The sequence below is a fragment of the Thunnus albacares genome, chromosome 12, assembly GCF_914725855.1.
Source record: "Thunnus albacares chromosome 12, fThuAlb1.1, whole genome shotgun sequence".
NCBI lineage: Eukaryota > Metazoa > Chordata > Actinopteri > Scombriformes > Scombridae > Thunnus > Thunnus albacares.
In genome coordinates, this window is record NC_058117.1 from 31,882,845 (window position 1) to 31,902,111 (window position 19,267).

Consider the following 19,267-nt stretch of genomic DNA (forward strand, 5'->3'; position numbering starts at 1 on the left):
AAAAGTAACTAAAGCTGTCAAATAAATGTAGTGGAGTAGAAAGTACAATATTTCCCTCTGAAATGTAGAAAGTAGCATCACATGGAAATACTCAAGTAAAGTACAAGTACCTCAAACTGGACTTGCGTAAATCTACTGGTCTGAAAATGAAAACTAGACATTTGAAGTTGAATTAACTTGAAATGAATAAAACTTCTGTTTAATTTAATTGAGATTCTTCTGCAGCGTCTGAGCTGACCTCTGACGTCACCGCCGTCACTTCTCTAACAAACCCGGGTGGCGTCCTCGTCGCCTCCCGGTGGGACGCCGCTCCTGTTTCCTGTCTGGACACAGAAGCCCTGCAGAGCGAGAGGGAGCGGATTAATGTTAATGAATATTTATAACACCACCACCCTCGGCTCGGCTGGAGGCCCGAAGGCAAGAAGACTTAATCTCTTCACCCCCGCTGATCATCCGCTGGTGGTCAGTCAGTTTAAACTCATGAGGCCTTTCCAGGAGCACGTCCACACGACGCAGGTTCACGCAAGGCTCGTCCACGCGACGCGACTCACATCCACGCGGCCCCGAGTACATTCTTAAACAAGGCTGAGGACCTTCAAACGTTTTACAATACTGTTACTGATACCTTGACTTTGATACCGGCTCCTAAACGTTACTTTTTTCAATACCTGTTTAATAAAATCCGTTTTAACACAAAGATTACGTTTCACGTACTGGTACATCATGTTTCAAAGCAGTTTTATAGCTTAAAAAATAAACGGATTTAACATAATATCAATAAATAAAAATGTATAAAAGCTGGAAGGTGTAACTTAAAGAGTCCAGTTTACTCACAGTACATTATTTCTGTTTCCAGATGACTTGTGCGTTGGCTAGCGGCCGCCATATTAGCTTAGCTTCTTAGCCATGTGTGGAAATACAGGTAGCGTTTTTGCTAATTGTCCCAGTTTATTTCACCGTTCTTTCACCACCGCTGCTGCTGTTAATCTGACGTGACGGTTTCCCTTCGTGGTCGTCTGACGCACTTTGTAATCAAGCCTCTAAAAATAAAAACACACACACACACGAGCGCCGTCTCTGTGTGTAACGTAGTGTTTTTCCTGCATCCCTCTACAACGTGTAACGTTAGACAGCCAATCACCAGCATTATTAGTAGGGGTGTGCCCAAATACAAATAGGTCATTCAGCAAAGCACGAATAATAGGTTTTATACAAATATTTAAAAAATTAAAATACCAGTTCCCACCAGACTCTCCATCACGTGTTTCCTCTTCTCCTTTCCACAAAGTTAGGTCGTAAAAAAATAGGCAATAAATGAAAAGTGCAAAGCAAGAATCACCTTTGAAGTTCTTCTACACATCACACGCTGTGCTGTCTCTGAGTTATGGGTGTATAAATACTCAAAGGTCTGCCTGCAATGAGTCGATGAGTAAAGTCCCCAGTCCAGATCGAGACCTGATGTGTTGCCTCCTTCATAAGGTAGTTTATTCATGAACACTTATTATAACACCTTTCTAAAATTCTAAATTTTCTAAAATTAATAGTGTAATAAAAACAAAAACAGGATTTTTAAGCCTCTTTCCACTTTTATTCAAATACAAATAAAAATAATTTTGCTGCCTCAACAAATACAAATACTGAACTCTCTGCACATCCCTAATCATTAGATCTTTGTACAAGCATGCTGCGTGCTGATTGGCTTCAGGTACTGAATGACGAGACATTTTTCAATATGAGTCTCTTTTTCAGTATGGAAGCAGTTCAGTTGTTGCCATAAAAGTATCGATGTTCATTCATTCAGTTCCAAAAACGTTCTCCAGAAAGTTCAAATCTTAAAACGCTTGCTGTGTTTCAGTGTGTGCGAGATAAACTGAGTCTGTCTGCCAGTAAAGTTAAAAAAATAGGTTTATATTTTAGATACAACTCTGTCCGACGTCATTATAATAATCATAAAATAAATATTTGGTCTGTTTCGCTCGTTAACAGATACGTAGCTGAGATGCACCGACTGAAAAGAGGAAGAAGAAGAAGAAGAAGAGGAGGTTTAGCTGTCTGATGGTGTTTCTGTGGACAAAACGTCTCCATTAAAACCACATTAAACACGTCGTTTCCACTTTAAAACATTGTTTTAAAACTGAGTTAATGCAGGTAACGTAGACGCCGTCAGCCAGTCAACATTTCCAGCATGTGATCAGTTTAATTAAAATAAATGAATGAAATGAGGCCTGTTTGGAGGTTTCTGCTGGTTCTGATTCATTCTGGTCTCAGAGATGAAATCGTTAGTTTGACTGAAGCTTCATGTTTTTATTGGACTCTTAACGTACAGATATCAACACGTTTCAATACTAATCAATACATATTTTAACAAACACAACAGACTTTTAATTCTTTACAGATGTGATGATAGAACTGTCTGCGTCTCACATTTATAAAAGTCATTTTTTATATAATTAAATTTCACTCTGGAGTATTTCCATTTGAGCGGGTGGAAGACACAACGTCTGTGTTTGATCATATAAAAGTTCAATAAAGATCTGGAACAAGATGATTGAGAGAAAACACACAGCAGCATGTGACCCTGACAGAGTGGAAGAACCTTTAACCTACTTCAGGGGAATATCAGGGGAAACCCAGATTTAAGAGCCTGGAAGTTGAGATGTGATCCTTTCTCTTCTATTGTCATCTTTTTTTAATCACAAAACTCCCCTAAAACATTTAGATTTTAGGCGTTTTCTCTTCAAACTGCGAGATGTCTGTCTGGTCGGGACTTTTTAGATCTTCATCCTGTCAGTCTGGCGCTGACGTAGGTAAAGATCAACATAAAAACACATTATTTTGATTTATTCTTCTGTGTGTTTCACTTGCTTACATCTAATGTAGAGCTGTGAGTAACTATTATCTTCTATTAATCACTTAAAATCTGAAAACAATGACAAACGTCAGTCACAGTTTCCTAAAATCCAAAGTGACGTCTTCACCTGGTTTGTTTTACCAGCAGCTTAAAACACAAAGATTCACAGATGAGCGTCTGGAACATCTGACATTAAAAACAATTAATCAATTATCAAAGTATTTGCAGATTATTGTTCCGTCGATCGACTGATCGTTGCAGCTTTAATTTAATTGTTTTTTTCTTTTACCAGTTAAACTCAGTAAAGTAACGGACCTGCTGACGCTGCACTTTCAAACCAACCGGTAATTAATTAATAATTAGGCCTCGATCGTGATGCTTCAGACTGTTTGATTCAGCAGCATCACGTTTCTGAAGTTACTGTATGAACATCTTTCCTGAACCTCTACAAACACAAAGCTCCACCGTCATCTTCAGATCTTCAGCTGTTCTGTGTGACTGTTAAATAAAATATAATCCGAGCAGTTTGAGGAAATGAAGATTTTAAAAAAAAAAAAAAAAAAAAAAAAGAAGTTAACTTGATCAAGAAAAACAAGAAGACTGAAGAGCACTTTCAGTTTCCAGTCTCTTCATACGGGAAACCACAGTCTGCTGGTTTTGGAGATTGGTGAGAGCTGATTGGCTGCTGTCAAAAGAAACTTTGTCTTCTTCTGACGCTCAACTTCCTCTCAGGAAGAAGAAGTCACCAACGAGAGAGAGAGAGAGAGAGAGAGAGAGAGAGAGCATGAGCCGTCGCCACGAAGACGAGCCCGACTCGACTCCTCTGAGCAGAATGCCCGCGTTGGAGCGCAGCTGTCGACTAACCAGCTGTTTGGTCCATTTCTGAGCCTCCATCTGCTCGCCGCCGCCGCCCGGAGGAGGCCTGAGTGCGCCGGACCATGAGTGGAAGTAAAACCCCCCCTGAGGGCAGTGAGGGCCCGGTCCAGGGACCCCGTCAGGCTCTGTACCACTGGCACCGTTACAAGAAGCCCTGGAGGAGGGAGTCAGGTCCTGAGCGGCCATTGGACAGATACAAGTGGAGGACATCTGCTCGCCTGGCGCCTGAGGGCAAAGGTCACAGCGCGGAGCCCCGTCAACTGAAGATGCTCAGCTTACCGAGGTTCTCGACCGCCGCGACCCCTGTTGACCAAACCTCGGCGAGGACCGGCTCTCTGCGCAGGATCCTGCCCTTCCTCAGGTCCATGTCCGAGCCCGGGACCACCACCGCCGCCACCACCAGCGACCCGGAGAAGACGGCGCTCAGGAAGGCGGGATCAGACGCAGAGCGGCGAGCCCCCTCCGTCAGCAGCTTCATCACCTCGTTCCAGCGCAGGATCAGCAGAGTCCTCAGAGACGAACCCGAACCGGCAGGACCAGCGTCTGGTAGGAGACGAAACGTTTAATAAAACACAGACTTGATTATGAAGCGTTGAATAAAACATTAAAATAAACTCAGAACCAGAACCAGGTTTATTGCCAAGTAGGTTGTTGCCTCGGTGTTGTTGTGTGACACCTGAATTTAAATCAGGAGCGCAGATTGAAGAGCAGTGATTGGTCAGATCTCTGAGCTGCAACAGTAAATGAGTCTGCAGGTATTTTGCTGGTTTCAGCTACTCAGCAGGATGATTTAATGCTATGAACTGAATATATTTGAGTTTTTGACTCTTAGTCGGACAAAACAAGACATTTGAAGATGTCACTTTAAGTTGTGAGGAACTGTGATTGATGTTTTTCCAGCAGCCTGTTGCGGCCCGAAGCGACGCTATGAGACTTTGAGAGTGAAGCAGAACAGTAAAAGTTGCAGCCGGACAGATAAACAATGAGCTGAAACTCACTATAAAGCTCCGTAAAGCCGAGAGGAGCTGCAGAGTCTCTGATGATTCTCTGTAGGTTCATCACTACGAACCACAACCAACACATTACACACTGATAAAGATCAGACTGTGGAGCTATAAAAATATAGATTAGAGCCGCTTTAAATCACTGTTTAAAGAACAAATTTACACTAAATCCACTTCTATTATGTGAGTAAATTAAATGTTGAGTCGTCTTTAGAGCTGAAATGAATCCTTCGACCTTCATCAGGTAAAATTCAGGACGTTTTTGTCTGAAAGGTTGTTAATAAAACTGATTTTTTTTTTGTTTCTTTCATGAGCAAAAATGCCTCAAATTCTCTGGTTCGGACTTTAAAACGTCACTTCAGTCTCTCAAATTGCGACTGTGATTGTTTTATAGATAATTAATGGAGGAAACGATTTGTGTCTTTATCAAGTAAAAATCAGAAAAAACAGAAAAGTTACTGAACTGCGTGTGAATCATCCACGTTTGTTATTTAATCTGATATATTTCATCTTTCACAAAAAACATTTCAGTCGTAAATACGCCTCAGATGTTGACTTGTAAACAATATCTGCAAGTCTGAAACTCATAATTACAGTAACTCCCAGGTAACCTGAACGCAGCGTTACAGGTGGAGCAGGATTATCAAACTGACACTTTTTTTTAAAGGTTTTTTTAGGGTGAGTCAGTGTTTCTGTTTTTGTTCTTATCTGAGTTTTTGGCTCCGAGCGTCTTTCTTCTGCCAGCAGAACATGTTTCCTGAGGAAAAACCTCCCTGCGTTTGAATCTGAGAGGTTTTCCTCTGACTGACAGCTAGAAATCAGCCTGCAGCTGCTTCACAAAACATTTACATTCATGTGGTGTTATGACCTGATATGTGTGTGTGTGTGTGTGTGTGTGTGTGTTTAACGCTCAGCCAAGCAGCCGCTCTGAAGGTTAAGTTATGCTAATTGCATTTTCCACTAGAACACAGAACGACGTGCAGACGTAATATTTGGAGCCACACGATAATACATGTGTGTTTTCATGCAGAGCTTCACAAACCGTCACCTTTGACTTTTAATATTTGTCTTATTCAACTTCATATAATTCATCACATATTGTTTGTTTGTTTTTTAAAACAGATGACGTGCTTTATTACTGCGTCAGTTTACACGGACAAACAGACGCCAGAAATTCATATTAAACTGAAAATCTACAACAAAATTTGCAATTTCAACATCATGCAGAAATCACACAAAACAATAAATAAATAATCCATCCGACCTTTTTTCTTCAGGCTTTAGAGGTAAAGCTTAAAATAAAACATTAGACTTTCTGACCTCTGGAGAAACTACATGAACATAGAAGTAAATAAACAAATAAACAAACAAGAACACTTTGGTAAATGTTCAGTAGTCTTCTTCAGATTCAACAATGGTTGGATTAATAATCCTGTAGTATAATCTCATTAATCTGTCATCGTTCAAACCATCAACATGCAGTAAATAACGAGACTCACATTGACCTTCTGTCAGATGTTAAATGTACATTAATTAAGATGTTAGATGTTTAGTAATGGTGTTATTACTCAGCACCATCTTCATCTTCTGTTGTTGTCCGGGCCTCGTGTCCCCGCTGTTGACTCCGCCCCCTTCGCCATCTAGTGGAGGTTATAAAGCAGCGTGATTCAAATGGCGCCAAACTGGAGCCCAGACAGTGATGGTTAAACTGAAGCGGCGTCGTTTCTTTGCACAAAAAAAACAGGTTCGATGTTTGGGACAGCAGAGCATTAAACCCAACAGACTCTTCATCTGCTTCACACATTTCTAACAGATTTATTTTGTTGACATTGCCTCAATGCTCAAAAGTGTAGCATAGCAATGCTAATGCTAACCGTTTCATGTTAATGAAAGAAAGAAAACACTAAGCTCCGTAGTCTGGGAGGTATAGTTCAATAAAAACAGATATGTGTGGTCTACTCTAGTCTGCTAGTTAGCCGATTAGTCAAGATAACCAGTAGACTACTGGGGTAGTTGATAAGAAGCTCAAAAGTTTTGAATAGAAAAGCTAATGCTAACCGTTTCATGTAAGTGAATGGAAAATGCTAAAATGATTAGCGCCATACTCCAGGAGGTATAGTTAAATAAAAACACAGTTTCAGGTGGTCTAACCTAGTTTGTTAGTTAGTGGATTATTCAAGCTTTCAACCAAGTAGGGTCCATTTGATAGATTTGGTAGTTAATAGCAAAATGTTTAAGCTAATGCTAACCGTTTCATGTATGTGAATGGAGAATGCTAAAACGATTAGCATCATACTCCAGGAGGTATAGTTAAATAAAATCACAGATTTGGGTGGTTTAACCTGTTTTGTTAGTTAGTGGATTAGTCAAGCTTTCTAACCAATTAGGGTCCATTTGATAGATTTGGTATTTTATTCCATATCAGCAAAACGTTTTAGTGAATGTAAAGAAAATAAAGTGGTGCTTGAGCTGAAAGTGAGCTGTCAATCAAACGTGATCTGGACACGCCCACACAGTCCTGAGAAATGGTTTGAGCAGCAAATGAGCTGTTTTTGAGCTCAGTTTTCTAATAGTTAGTTGATATTATATATGCATTTTTATGATTTCAAGCCACGTTTCCAGAGGCTTCAATACCACCTTGCTAAATTAGCTTAGCTGCTAGCATAATAAATACAACATCATGTACACTCAAACTGTCTGATCACTTCACGTTTTGCTGAGGAAACGCTGCAGTACAGTCTGTTTTCACGTGACTGTTTGTTGTTTGCAGGCGTCTGTAGTTCAGGAAACAGGTTGGGAGGATGAGGAGGGGTGAGGAGGGGCTGATGCTGAGTCTCACTCTCTAGCAGCCATGAAAAGTTGTGTTAAGTTCCTGCTCTTGTAAATATCTCCTCCAACCCTAAAAACAAACTCAAGAGTAATTATTATAAATGTGAATCTGAACATCCTGATCCTGTAAATAATAAAACCCACAAACATCATGAATGTTTTTAACCTCAGGAATCTGTTTCCACTGTTTCTGTAAGCAGGTTAAACACAACACAGGATCTGTTTGTTGTTTTGGGGCATCACACTTTAAATGACATGTCTGTTTTTACACCAGAATTTTTCAGGGTTTTATTAAACTGTTTCATGCAGACTTTGAGTTATTTTAAAGAAAAGAGCCGATCATCATCCGCTGTATTTGTTCCACTTTCTGTGGTCGACCTCGTTCAAACCGAGTTCTTATTAATACATGATGAACAAACTGAATCACTTCTTGTAAATGACTCTGCGTGACGGCATCAGTAAGAAATAAATCATGGCGGAAGGTCGCTCTGTGTGTGTGTGTGTGTGTGTGTGTGTGTGTGTGTGACCTCGTCTCTGCTCTCGTCCATCACCACGCCGACAACCGGCAGATGATCCACGTTTATCTGTGGCTTCCCAGCAGCCCCGGCGTCCGGTGGTCCCGCGGTCACTGGAGCGTTCAGCGGCGAGGAGCCACTCGTGTGACCAAGGACGTAGAAAATGATTTAATTTAATCTCTCTGAGGCAGTGGTTTATGGGAAAGGTAGTCATGTGAGAAGAGGAGGAGGAGGAGGGTCAGATCAGAGTTATCACATGTCAGAAACTGAAGATGCAGCAGCAGAGTCCGACTACAAACACGTCTGGATTATTTGTTTGGTCTGTAAAATATAAGAAATAGTGAAAAAAAAACAAAGAAAATGGTCACATTTAAGAAGCATCATTCATTTTTTCTACTATATCTACTGGATTTGACTCATTTGGACGCTGAAGCTTCATATTAGCTTCATTTTGTCCTCCATCCCTTCCATTGTAAGGTCATTATGAAGGGATCTTCTAATGGTCAGTATGAACAGGAGGAATGATTACAGCAAGAAAAACAGCTTTAATGTTCATTTAGACTCCCGACTGTTGGTTTAACCCTCCTGTTGTCTTCCTGTTGACTATGCAACCGAGTCAAAATTGACCCGGGAGGACAAAAGTCCACAGATCCTCTAAATTTTTAATAAAAACACCCAAAATTCAATGAAAGTAGTGATCATTACTTTTACTTGCAAAGTGTGTGTTATGGAACCATCCATGTGATTTTCAGGCAATAAGATGAAAGAAATCCATATTTCTGATATAAAAACATTTGAAAACGGGTCAAATTTGACCCGAAGACAACAGGAGGGTTGAGACAGATTAGAATAAACTGTGAACTCGTCCTTTAACCGACTAACTGTTGAACTCTAAACGCATCTTTTCCTCTTCGTCCAAACTGAAACAACGTTTTTATTTCCCCCCAAAAAAACTTTGCTTCTCCAAACGGAGTCTAAATCTTAAACGCTGGTTTGTTGTTTGTGTTTAAAGAAAACAGATTTTACTAAAGAATGACGTCAGTTAAAGGTTCCCGGTGGAGTTTCTGACCTCTAGTAGTTTTGTGTCCCGTTTTGTTTTTCTCGTTGGTGACTTGATGTTTTCACGCTGATCTACAGACGACTGCCAGCTAGTCAACATAAGGATTTAAAATACTTAAAATAATGGCTTTACAAGTGTTTTATGAGGAAGGAAATGCAGAAACAGTTTTGTTGGACCTCCAGGATTTTCAGTATCAATAACAGAACTATAGATTCTTTTAAATCTTATGTTGATCCAGAGAGTTGAAACAGTTTGCTGGTTAATTTTTATTTGTCATTTCGTTTTATTGACTAATCTGCAGATTTTTTTTCTTTTTTAATGATTGATTAATCACTTAATCTATGAAATATCAAAAAAATAGTGAACAATGACCATCAGGACAAACAAAACGACAGCAGCGTAAACGTTCACGATGAAACCGCCCTGATTTAAAAAGTGCACCAGTTACAACTGAGGATGCATCGTTTCTAACATCTAACACAAGAAATGTGATTAATAATGTGATATTCAGATTGATTCGTCCTCTCTAAACTGTTTCTCATGCGTGCTAGCATGCTACGGCTAAGCGGTGCACTGCCAAAACATTCCAGGTGGAACCGGTGCTCTGGAATCATTGTTCCACACGTGAGAGGAAGAAGATGATTGACGTGTTTTGACTGTAATCGTTTGGGTCACGGGAGCATATCCATGTAAACCAGAGACAGAGAACGTTCAACTATAAAAGGCTGTTTGTAAAAGGTCAGAAAGAAGCAGCGTGAACGAGTCGCTTCAAGAAGAACTTTGTATTAATTGATGGATCCAGAGTCTAAATAGTGTCTCGTCAACTTTAAACTATTTTCCTTTTAGCTCCTTCAGTTTTTGATGTAAATTTGTCTCATTTAATATTTAATATTAAGATTATAATTATAATATTATTGATGTGGTGATTGTGTCAGGTGTCTGAGAGTCAGTTTCTCCTTCTGACTGGTTGTGGTATAAATAGTGTAACAGTTGTTTCACTTTGATTCGACGCCTGATGAAACGTCTCTGAACTCTTCTTCTCCTCTACGAGTGTCGACCTGCTGACGCTTCAGACCGTCGATCAATCTTTGATGAATCTTTGATGAATCTTTGATGAATCTTTGAGTCTTTATGAACTTCTCAGATGTTTGTTGTGATGGATCATTTTTTCTACAAACAGCTGATCTTTGTGTTTTTGTTTTTTTTTGTTTTGAACCTGCAGTGAAACTTTGTAGTAAATGTTTGTGTGAACAGGAACTAGAGTTTAAACAGAGAAGTAGTGTCAAAGTTTCCAGCAGCCCCAGGGCATGCTGGGTAGTAAAAACCACAGCGCTCTCACTTCTCCACACACACACACACACACACACACACACACACACACACACACACACACACACACACACACACACACACACACAGACACACACACACACACACAGAGCCCTGATTCTGCTCTCACACTATGAGTTTAATGTGAAAATGAACAGCTACTGCTAATTAAAGGCTAACTAGCCTGAGTGTGTGTGTGTGTGTGTGTGTGTGTCTTCCTTTAGTATGTAAATACCCCCCCCCACTCTGCCCCCCCCCCCCCCACATGGTAACAAAAGGATCACTGAGTTGTTCCTCTGAGCTCATTAACCCTTTAGAGCTCTGGCTGGCGGCGGTGGGAAAGTGGAGGCTCTTCCAGCGTCGGCCATGTTGGATCAACAATGTGAACACAGTTAAAAACACGTTGTTGTGTCTCAGACCGTCACGTCAACACTGAGCTCGTAAACAGAGGAAGATTGACGGGGAGAGCTGGTGGACTGGGGTTCGCCTTTAGCCTTTAGCCTAGCTTGAATGCCGGCTCTCTTTCCACTCTTCCGCTTCCTTTGCACTTCTTTTTTGGCGTCCAGCTGGGTGGTCGTTCTCGTGGGGGGCGATGCCGGGGTCTCAACCTCGCGGTAGGCCTCCTCACGTGACCACGGTATCACGGTAACGCGGTTATCGTCACTGCCCTCACAGTTCAAACTAAAACGTAACTTTTCCAGAGTGTGTAAATGTTAAAAACACGCCGGCTTGGCGTCGTAGTGTGTACGAGGAAACGGAGCTTTGTAGAGACGCTGTTATATCGCTGATGAAACAGACGGTGAACCAGTCAGTGTCTCCGTCCTCTGAACTACAGCATGAAACAGAACCGACAGTCAACAGGGTTCAACATTAAGACTTAAACATCATTAAAATAACGTGTCTTCATGTTGCCCGACTTTTAAAAAGAAGCTTTTACATTTTCTGAGTGAGTGAAGGAATCAGGAGACAGAAGAAGAAGAAGAAGAAGAAGAAGAACTGCATCAAACAAAACAAAGCAGCAGATTAAAAGCTGCTATAAAAGATCTTTTAAAACAGATAAAAACATCACACAACAACTGTGTTAACATCGTGTTTTCACAAGTGGTTAGAAGGTCGTTGGCCTCAGTAACTGTGAACGAAGCACTAAAATAAACTGATAGTTTCACTTATTATGAAGCACAAAATGCTGATTCATCTATCAGACTTGTTTTTAAGATACAGACCGAATCGGTTCATCTATCATTCTGTTTATTTACATGTTGTAAATTTCTATAAAAACATGTTTATCATGTGTTTGTTTACAGTTATGACGAGTTTCACTTGTGTTTTTTCCTTGAAGGTTTGATAGAGGAAGTTGTTTTTCTTGCCCTGAAGTGAACTCTGCTTCTATTCCTGCTGTCAGCCTGATGAGAGGTGACACTGCTGTTCACCCTTTGACCCCTGACCCCCCCGACCCCTCCCCGACACCCCCCTCCCACAGCTTCTCCATGCAGCCGCTGTGTTTGATTGACACTTCACTGACAGAATCTGCTTTGTAGATGCAAATGCAGGAGGGAGACTCCTGCTGAAGTCAGCGTGTTTAAATATTAAAGTCCAGGTCACCGGAGGCTGAGCAACAAAGAGCCGCCATGATGGAGGCCTGAATATAAATTATTACACAGCAGTCGAGGTTTTAGTGGCAGCTGGTTTACACGGTCAGGAAGACCTGGTCACATGACTCCAGTCATGACTCTGATGTCTTTAGATCAGATTTGAGTCGTGACTTCAGTCAGAACGAGGTTATAAAACACAGCGAAGACTTGTTGTCTCTGTTAGAAAACGGTTGGAAATGTTTCCAAAAGCTCCTCACAAGACGACGATACTCAGCTTATTATCACAGAAGAAGAAGAACAGAATCTTAACTGTAGCTTCAGTTTCAACACACTGACTCTGTTTCTCTGTCAGTTGATGCTTTAATTCAATTTTCTTTATTTTGCACAAATAGCAGCTGCAGCCAAACAGAATAAAGTCAATAAAACTTGTTTGTGACCTTGTTTTTTTTTTTTTTACCAGAAAAACATCTAAAACTGTGAAACATTCCTCCAAATCAGTGAGTTTAGTTTCTCTCCTCATCTCACCTTTTAAGTCTGTCATATAAGTCGACCTCCAGAGCAGGTCGTCCCTTTTTAAATGGCGTGCGGAGGAGACTGTTACCGGGGACGGTGTTGATGTTTCTGTGTGACTGAGCTGAGTGCTCAATCCGTCCTCACGACACCGCTCGCATCCCGACCTGCAGACCAGGCGGCTCAACTTTTTTAGAAATGATGAATATTTTGTAGAGTCTCTCTGTGTGTGTGATGATGATGATGATGATGCTGCATCGGAGGATAGTTTCACTGCTTTTCCACCGTCGTGTTTGTTCTTTTATATGCAACAAAGTTTAGTTTCAAGAAGGGAACAAAGACATTCCCTCAGAAAAACATGTAAAATCTTCATTTTGTGTTATTGAATTAGAAGTTGGACCGTGTCAGGCTCCATGCTTGTGTTTTCCAGCTAATAAGTCCCAGATACAGGTCGTCTAAAAACCTTCAGTCCATGCCAGTAACACTTACAATGATCCATGTTCAGCTTTCAGTTCCCTCCACAGTCCCCCCTCCTGGGAAAAAAAGCTCATTTTAGGCTAATTTTCCAGGAATTTAAAGGAATGTTGAGGGGTTAATTCTTTGAAATGAGACCAGTAGTTTCTTCCTTCAGAGCTGCAGCGGATGAAAAGATAAAAAGTCTGACACATTTTCTAAACAGGCGCACAGCGTTTAACACATGAAACAAACACATAGAATAAAAGGTCTTGACAGATTGTTTCCCAGCAGAGAGGAAGCTGAACTCCTTTTTTTTTTTTTTTTTTTTTTTTACAGTCTGAACGGAGGCCAGTTTGATAAAAACAGTTGTTTTCTGTCCCAGTCCGATCTGTTAATTGCTGTAATTTCCTCCTGCAGACAAAAAGCTGCCTGCAGCCGCTTTAACACCTCCGTCTGATCCCGTCGTCAACGTTCTCCTCCTGGAAGACGTTTAATGTCTCGAAGCCTTGTTTGTGTTTCTGTGACGAGTCAAAGATCCTTTTATGTGCTGTTGTTGTTTTTATGATATTATATATATATAAAAAACCCAAATAACAGCAGCAATTTATTTACATCATTACTGTGAGTTTCCCAGTAGTCACAGAAACTGAAACTGACCTTAAAACACACAAAACAAAACATAATGAAACATGTCGTCAGCTTCATCTTTTATTAAATGTCTTCACAAAGTCTTTGATCTGATGAAACTTCTGATTCAAGTCATAATCTGTCGGTTTTTTCGACTGTATTTTGGTCGTGTTTGATTTGCTTTACTGACATGTTTAGTATTGATGAGATATCAGCAGCAGCAGTTTAGATTAAAGATTAAAACATGATTCATAAAAACACACAGAGGAAAGTCTGATTTTAAAGCTGCAATTATTAAAATGTTGTAAATCGTTTTGTTTGAAGCATCTATAAGACGTAGACGTCAGTGGTCTCTGAGTTGTAACTGATATTCATTTTATAGATGAATGAATTGTTAGTGTGTCGTCTTCAGTAGATGATTTTATTTTACACGTCCTTTCATTTTATTTCTATATTTCCTGGAAATTTTCTGAATAATTTACAATAATTTTTGTATTTAACAGTTATATTTTTTGGACGTTTTACAGAGAAGTTTGGAGCAATTTGGTACAAATGATGAGAAAAACAGTGTTAAGTTGGTCGTTATTTTTAGCTTGTTAGTTGTACCATATTACATTCCAGCCTTTCTGTAAAAACTCTTGTAAATTAACCGTTAAATACCTGCAAATTACACGGAAAATTTCCAGGAATTTGTAATAAAATTACAGGTTAAAGATAAAGCGTTACCTATTAGTTTGCTGGAGAAAGTTTTCACATGTTAATGTCGACCTCTCGGTTCAGTGTGTGTGTGTTTTATCTGCTGCCCGGGTCAGTGACACACCCCTCTCTGTTCTCACTGTGGTTTCACCCGCCTGCCCCCCCCCCCTCCCTCATCCCTCTCAACCCCCCCCCTTCCTGTTGAATGGTCCCATCTTGATAAAGCCGTGATGTGATGTCATGTTACTGCGCTGTGATTGGAGGAAGCCTGCTGTATTTACTGGTTGCTACGGAGACCAGACCTGCCTGCTGCAGAGGGGGAATACAGGTCGACAGACAAAGCAGCCTCTGTTGGCCTGTTTTTATATATATGGACGTGTGTGTGTGTGTGTGTGTGTGTGTGTGTGTGTGTGTGTGTGTGTGTGTGTGTACTTTATCCTTGTGAGAACCTGTCTGTTAACCCTCATGAAGATCTTCAGGACTTTTTTTTTTTCTGCTGCTCAGCACTTTTTTAACGTTGTCCTGTAAAACATGGAAAGTTTGGAGTTGTGTAATTCAGCTTTACAAACCTGAGAAGTGATGAAACCTAAAAACTCCAGCGATGATTTGACTCAATGGATAATATAACAAGCTTTTAAAATACAACACATTGTTAAAGATGAAACCAGTGGTTTCCAACCTTTTTGGCTTTTGACGTCTTACAAAAAGCAGTGTGTAGTCGGGGTCACATTTCACATGTCTATGAGTTGTTAACAGCTCCACCAAATAGTGATTTTTCCCTCTAAACTTCTCACATGCTTTCATTTCAATAAATGTTCAAATGATCCAATATTTCAGCAAAAATCAAAGATTAGAGAAAAAGTCCAAAAACTGAAAACAGATTTGTGTATCAGAACTTTGTTTTTTCTTCTTTCATCTCCCATTAATCATCTCACCACCCCTCAGATTTATCTGCTGACCCTTTGGAGGGGCCCGACCCCTAGGTTGGGAACCACTGGACTAAACTAGCTAACTGTATATAAAGTAGTGTAAACTAGCTCCACCTCCAGCAGCTACAACAGTAACATGCTGCTCTAACACTGATGCTTCACTATTAATAATCTAATGATGTCATATATAATAATATATCATTTATCAGTCTATACGCAGGACTTTTACTGCAATACTTTAACTACATCAAGCTCAGTAATAGCAGTGTGTGGTGGTGTGTTTATCTGCAGAGACTCTGCCCTCTGCCTGTATTTTATTATTATTTCGCCGTGTTCAGGACGTTTCTGGGCGTCGACCTTTGGGCAGTGGGTGTGTAGCGCTCAGCCAATCACAGTGCAGGGTGTGAGGTCGGGACTTGCAGCATAGCGACCAGCTTACATGGCTGTCTCTGTCTCTCTCCTCCGCTCCGCTCTCTGCTCTCTGTGTCATGGATGTATAAAGAGCAGCAGGTCTGTGTGTCTGTTGGGAGGGCGGGGCTGAGCTACACACACACGCACGGAGCAGAGAGGTTACAGCGGACAAGATGCACCTCCCTGCAGGGTCGTGTGGGGGTGTGAGCGTGTTTATTTGTGCTTTAGAACGTAACTGCAGTGAAACAATCAGAAAATAACTTTTTAATTCTCTGATTCACGGCTTTGTTCTTGCGAGCGCCGCTCCCATCACGTTGACTGGTATGATGTGAAACATGTTAAATTAAATTCTAGGTGGGATTAAAAAGACCTTAAAACATCTTAGATGTAACTTAATGAATCTGCAGAAACTCTGTCTGAGGCGTCAGAAACCTTCAACATGTATTTTCTGACGTCTCTGCAGCAGCTGACGTTCTGAGTCAAAGGCAACAGGACATTTTGTCTCTCATCCCAAAGACATATTTAACTCAGGGATGTGTTGGCTTCCAAAATGTGACAAAGTGGGTGAGAATACACCATTTGTCATTATTTTCACCATCAATGCCACATAGCTTACAAATGTAACCATGCTAGTTAATTGTTTGTTTAGTCATAGGTCCAGCATTAATATCTGTAACTTGCAGACACAAACTATCCCGGGTTTGTTTATGGTTTGCATTACGTTTGGTTACAGTTCACATACCAGCAACATTTCTGGTTCAAGTAAAACACAGACAAGTATTGTTAAGTTTACTGATTGTTTATTGGTTAAGTTCTGCATTTCATAACTTAATCATTTTCTTTGTTACTTACTGCTCCACAAACTACTTCCTCTATTTATACACTGGTTTATGTCATCAGTGATGTCACTGGGATAGACCAAGTATTGGGGGGATTTATGTTATTTCATTAAATGTTTGGTTTAGTATCGATATGATTTGTACTTGTTTTGGCTCAGGTTGAGGTTTAATACTGTGGATGTAAACAATGTTGACTGATACTAGTAGTTGTTATATGCCAGGTGGTATAAGGGAAAGGACACCCCTGCAGTAAATATGGTTCTGCCTGGTAGATTGGAGGGCCTATCTAAGGGGAGAGATGTAGGTTTAGAGGATGTCGGTGTAGCTGTGTGCACGTGATCACGCCTTAGTTTGCTCTATCCTGAGTTAAGCTAGTTAACTTTGATTTTGTTTGTGTTAATTTCATTTTTTGAGACACCTTTTCGTTTGTTTTTTGCTACACTGGACTGAATAAATCAGTTTTTACTCATTCAACAAGAGAAACTCTGTTAGACTAGGCTCCTGAACAGGCCTCTATGTGGTTCTACTTCAATCTTTTTTCTGTTATTTATGTGTGTGTGTATAAACCAAATATATTAACAAAATGTTCTCATGGTTTTGACAGAGAGTGTAATTCAGCCAGTGTTCTGTTTAGTAGAACATAAACATCATTTTTTAGGAGACGGCTCACAGGCTGATAAAAGACAGAGAAACCTGATACGCATGTAAACATAAACACAGAGTGAAGCTTCACAAGCATGAAAAGCATTTCGTGTAGTTATGTGTGTGTGTGTCTGTGTGTGTGTGTGAACTTGTACGTGTGTTTGTGAGGACCTGAGGGGGCGACTGAGGACGTTTTTAGGGAAGTGAGGACGTCTCGGGTCACTTTCTGACACACCTTCAAAGGCCTGTTTGAGGGCCGAGACGCAGATTTAAGGTTCGGCGTTTAGTTGTGATATTTACAGTCAGGGTTAGGAGCGAGGAAACGCAGCGTGTCAACGAATGTCCTCACTTACATAGAAGTACAAGTGTGTGTGTGTGTGTGTGTGTGTGTGGGTGTGTGTGGACAGGTGGTTGACTCTCCCCGGCTCTCAGACATTCCCAGTGGAGGTTTGGTCGGAGTCGAGTTTCTCTTCATAACCTTCATTCATCTGCGGGGGAAACTCGTCTTTCTTCCTCCCTCCTCTGGTCTCTGGTGGCCTCTGCAGGTGCAAACCAGCCATTATTTTCATTATCAACTAATTGATTAGTAGTTTAATCCAGAAAATGTCAGAAAATGGTGAAAAACGATGATGGATCAGTGCTTCTCAAAGTCCAAATGTCTGGTTTTGTCCACAACCCAAAGATATTCAGTTTACTGTCATAGAGACTGAAGAAACCAGCAAATATTCACATTTAAGAAGCTTTAATCAGAGAATTTGGATATTTTTCTTCATAAAAAATTAATTTAATAGTTACTCATGTAAATCCCAGTCGGTATGTTGCTATTCTGAGTCATTTTTAGCCAAATGACTATTAAAATGAACTGTCAACAATCACTTATTAATGGGAGGATGACATCAACACATATAGACCAGTGTTCCCACCGCGCTACTTAATGGTCCTCCAGTGAACAATCCTTAAAGAACTGGTCTGATGTGGCGTCACTGCTCAGTTTACCAGACTGTTGTGACTCAGCGTGGCTAACGTAGCAGCTAGCATCAACGCTACTATTCCACTTAAAAATAACCTTTTTGTTCACGTGGTACTAACGTGATTTTCACGCTGTGGACATTTTTAACACCGTGATAAAACGACACTTCTGACGCATCAAATGCATTTTCTCTGTGGCCTGTTCATTGTTTCTCCTCGTCGTCAGGATATGAGAGCCGTGCAGATGGATGACGATGGGAGTCGATGACTTGTCGCTGCATGCATCAGCGTTTCCATCGTAGCGCTACGCTTAAACCCAAAAAAACTCCTCACACACACTCTGACAAGCCTCAACACTGATGTCTTACACTTTTTTTTTCTCCTCACAGATTGAGATCGAGATTTGATTAGACGCATCCTGCTCAAGTGTTTCAGAGCTTTTTAGCTGCCAGATGTTCCTCTAACTGCTGTTTGCTGCTGGGCAGGTACAGCAGAGCGTCTTCATCAGGAGAAAACAGCTGCTGCAGCTGGAAACACTGAGACTGATGAGCTGCAAACAATCCAATCATTTCACATCCTCAAATGGGAGAATTTGCTACTTTTCTTGGTCTTATATGAAAGTAAAATGACGATTTTTTAGGGTTTTGGACTGTTGGTGGAACAAAACAAGACATTTGATAATAACAAATTAATATAGAGTCATTTTTTAAGAAAAAAAATCTAAATTCTCTGTTTGCAGCCTCTCAAATGTGAATATATGCTGGTTTATTTTAGTCCTTTATGACAGTAAACTGAATATCTTTGAGTTGTGGTCAGAACGAGACATTTGAGGACGTCATGTTGGACTTTAGGAAACACTGATTCACATTATCTGACATTTAAAAGATCAAACAACTGACTGATAAATGGAGAAAATCATCAACAGATTAATTACTAATGAAAATAATCGTTAATGTAATGATCTCAGTGAGTGTTCAGATCATACGAAGAGGGAAATGATCTTTTTCTGCTTTATTTGAATCATCTTTAGAGGCCTGAAGAGGTAAAAATTCTCCAGTTATTTACAAGAAATGCTGACGTTTTACAGACAAAACAGTATAAAAAGCAACTAATGAAGGTTTAAAAGTGATGA

General features: G+C 40.4%; 1 protein-coding gene across 3 annotated transcripts in view; it reads left to right on the top strand.

Moving 5' to 3' along the window:
• The window catches only part of rasal2 (RAS protein activator like 2), a 93,859-nt gene that overhangs the window by 13,280 nt on the left and 61,312 nt on the right, over positions 1–19,267 (top strand). The window contains exon 1 of one of the 3 annotated variants that reach the window (XM_044368412.1): positions 1,822–4,273. The exons of 1 other annotated variant lie outside the window; for it this stretch is intronic. In XM_044368412.1, the coding sequence (XP_044224347.1) occupies positions 3,790–4,273 (484 nt within the window). In that variant the 5' untranslated portion in view covers positions 1,822–3,789. Of the gene's footprint in view, positions 1–1,821; positions 4,274–19,267 lie in introns of those variants that run through there. One more of the 3 variants, XM_044368411.1, reaches the window with a different exon arrangement.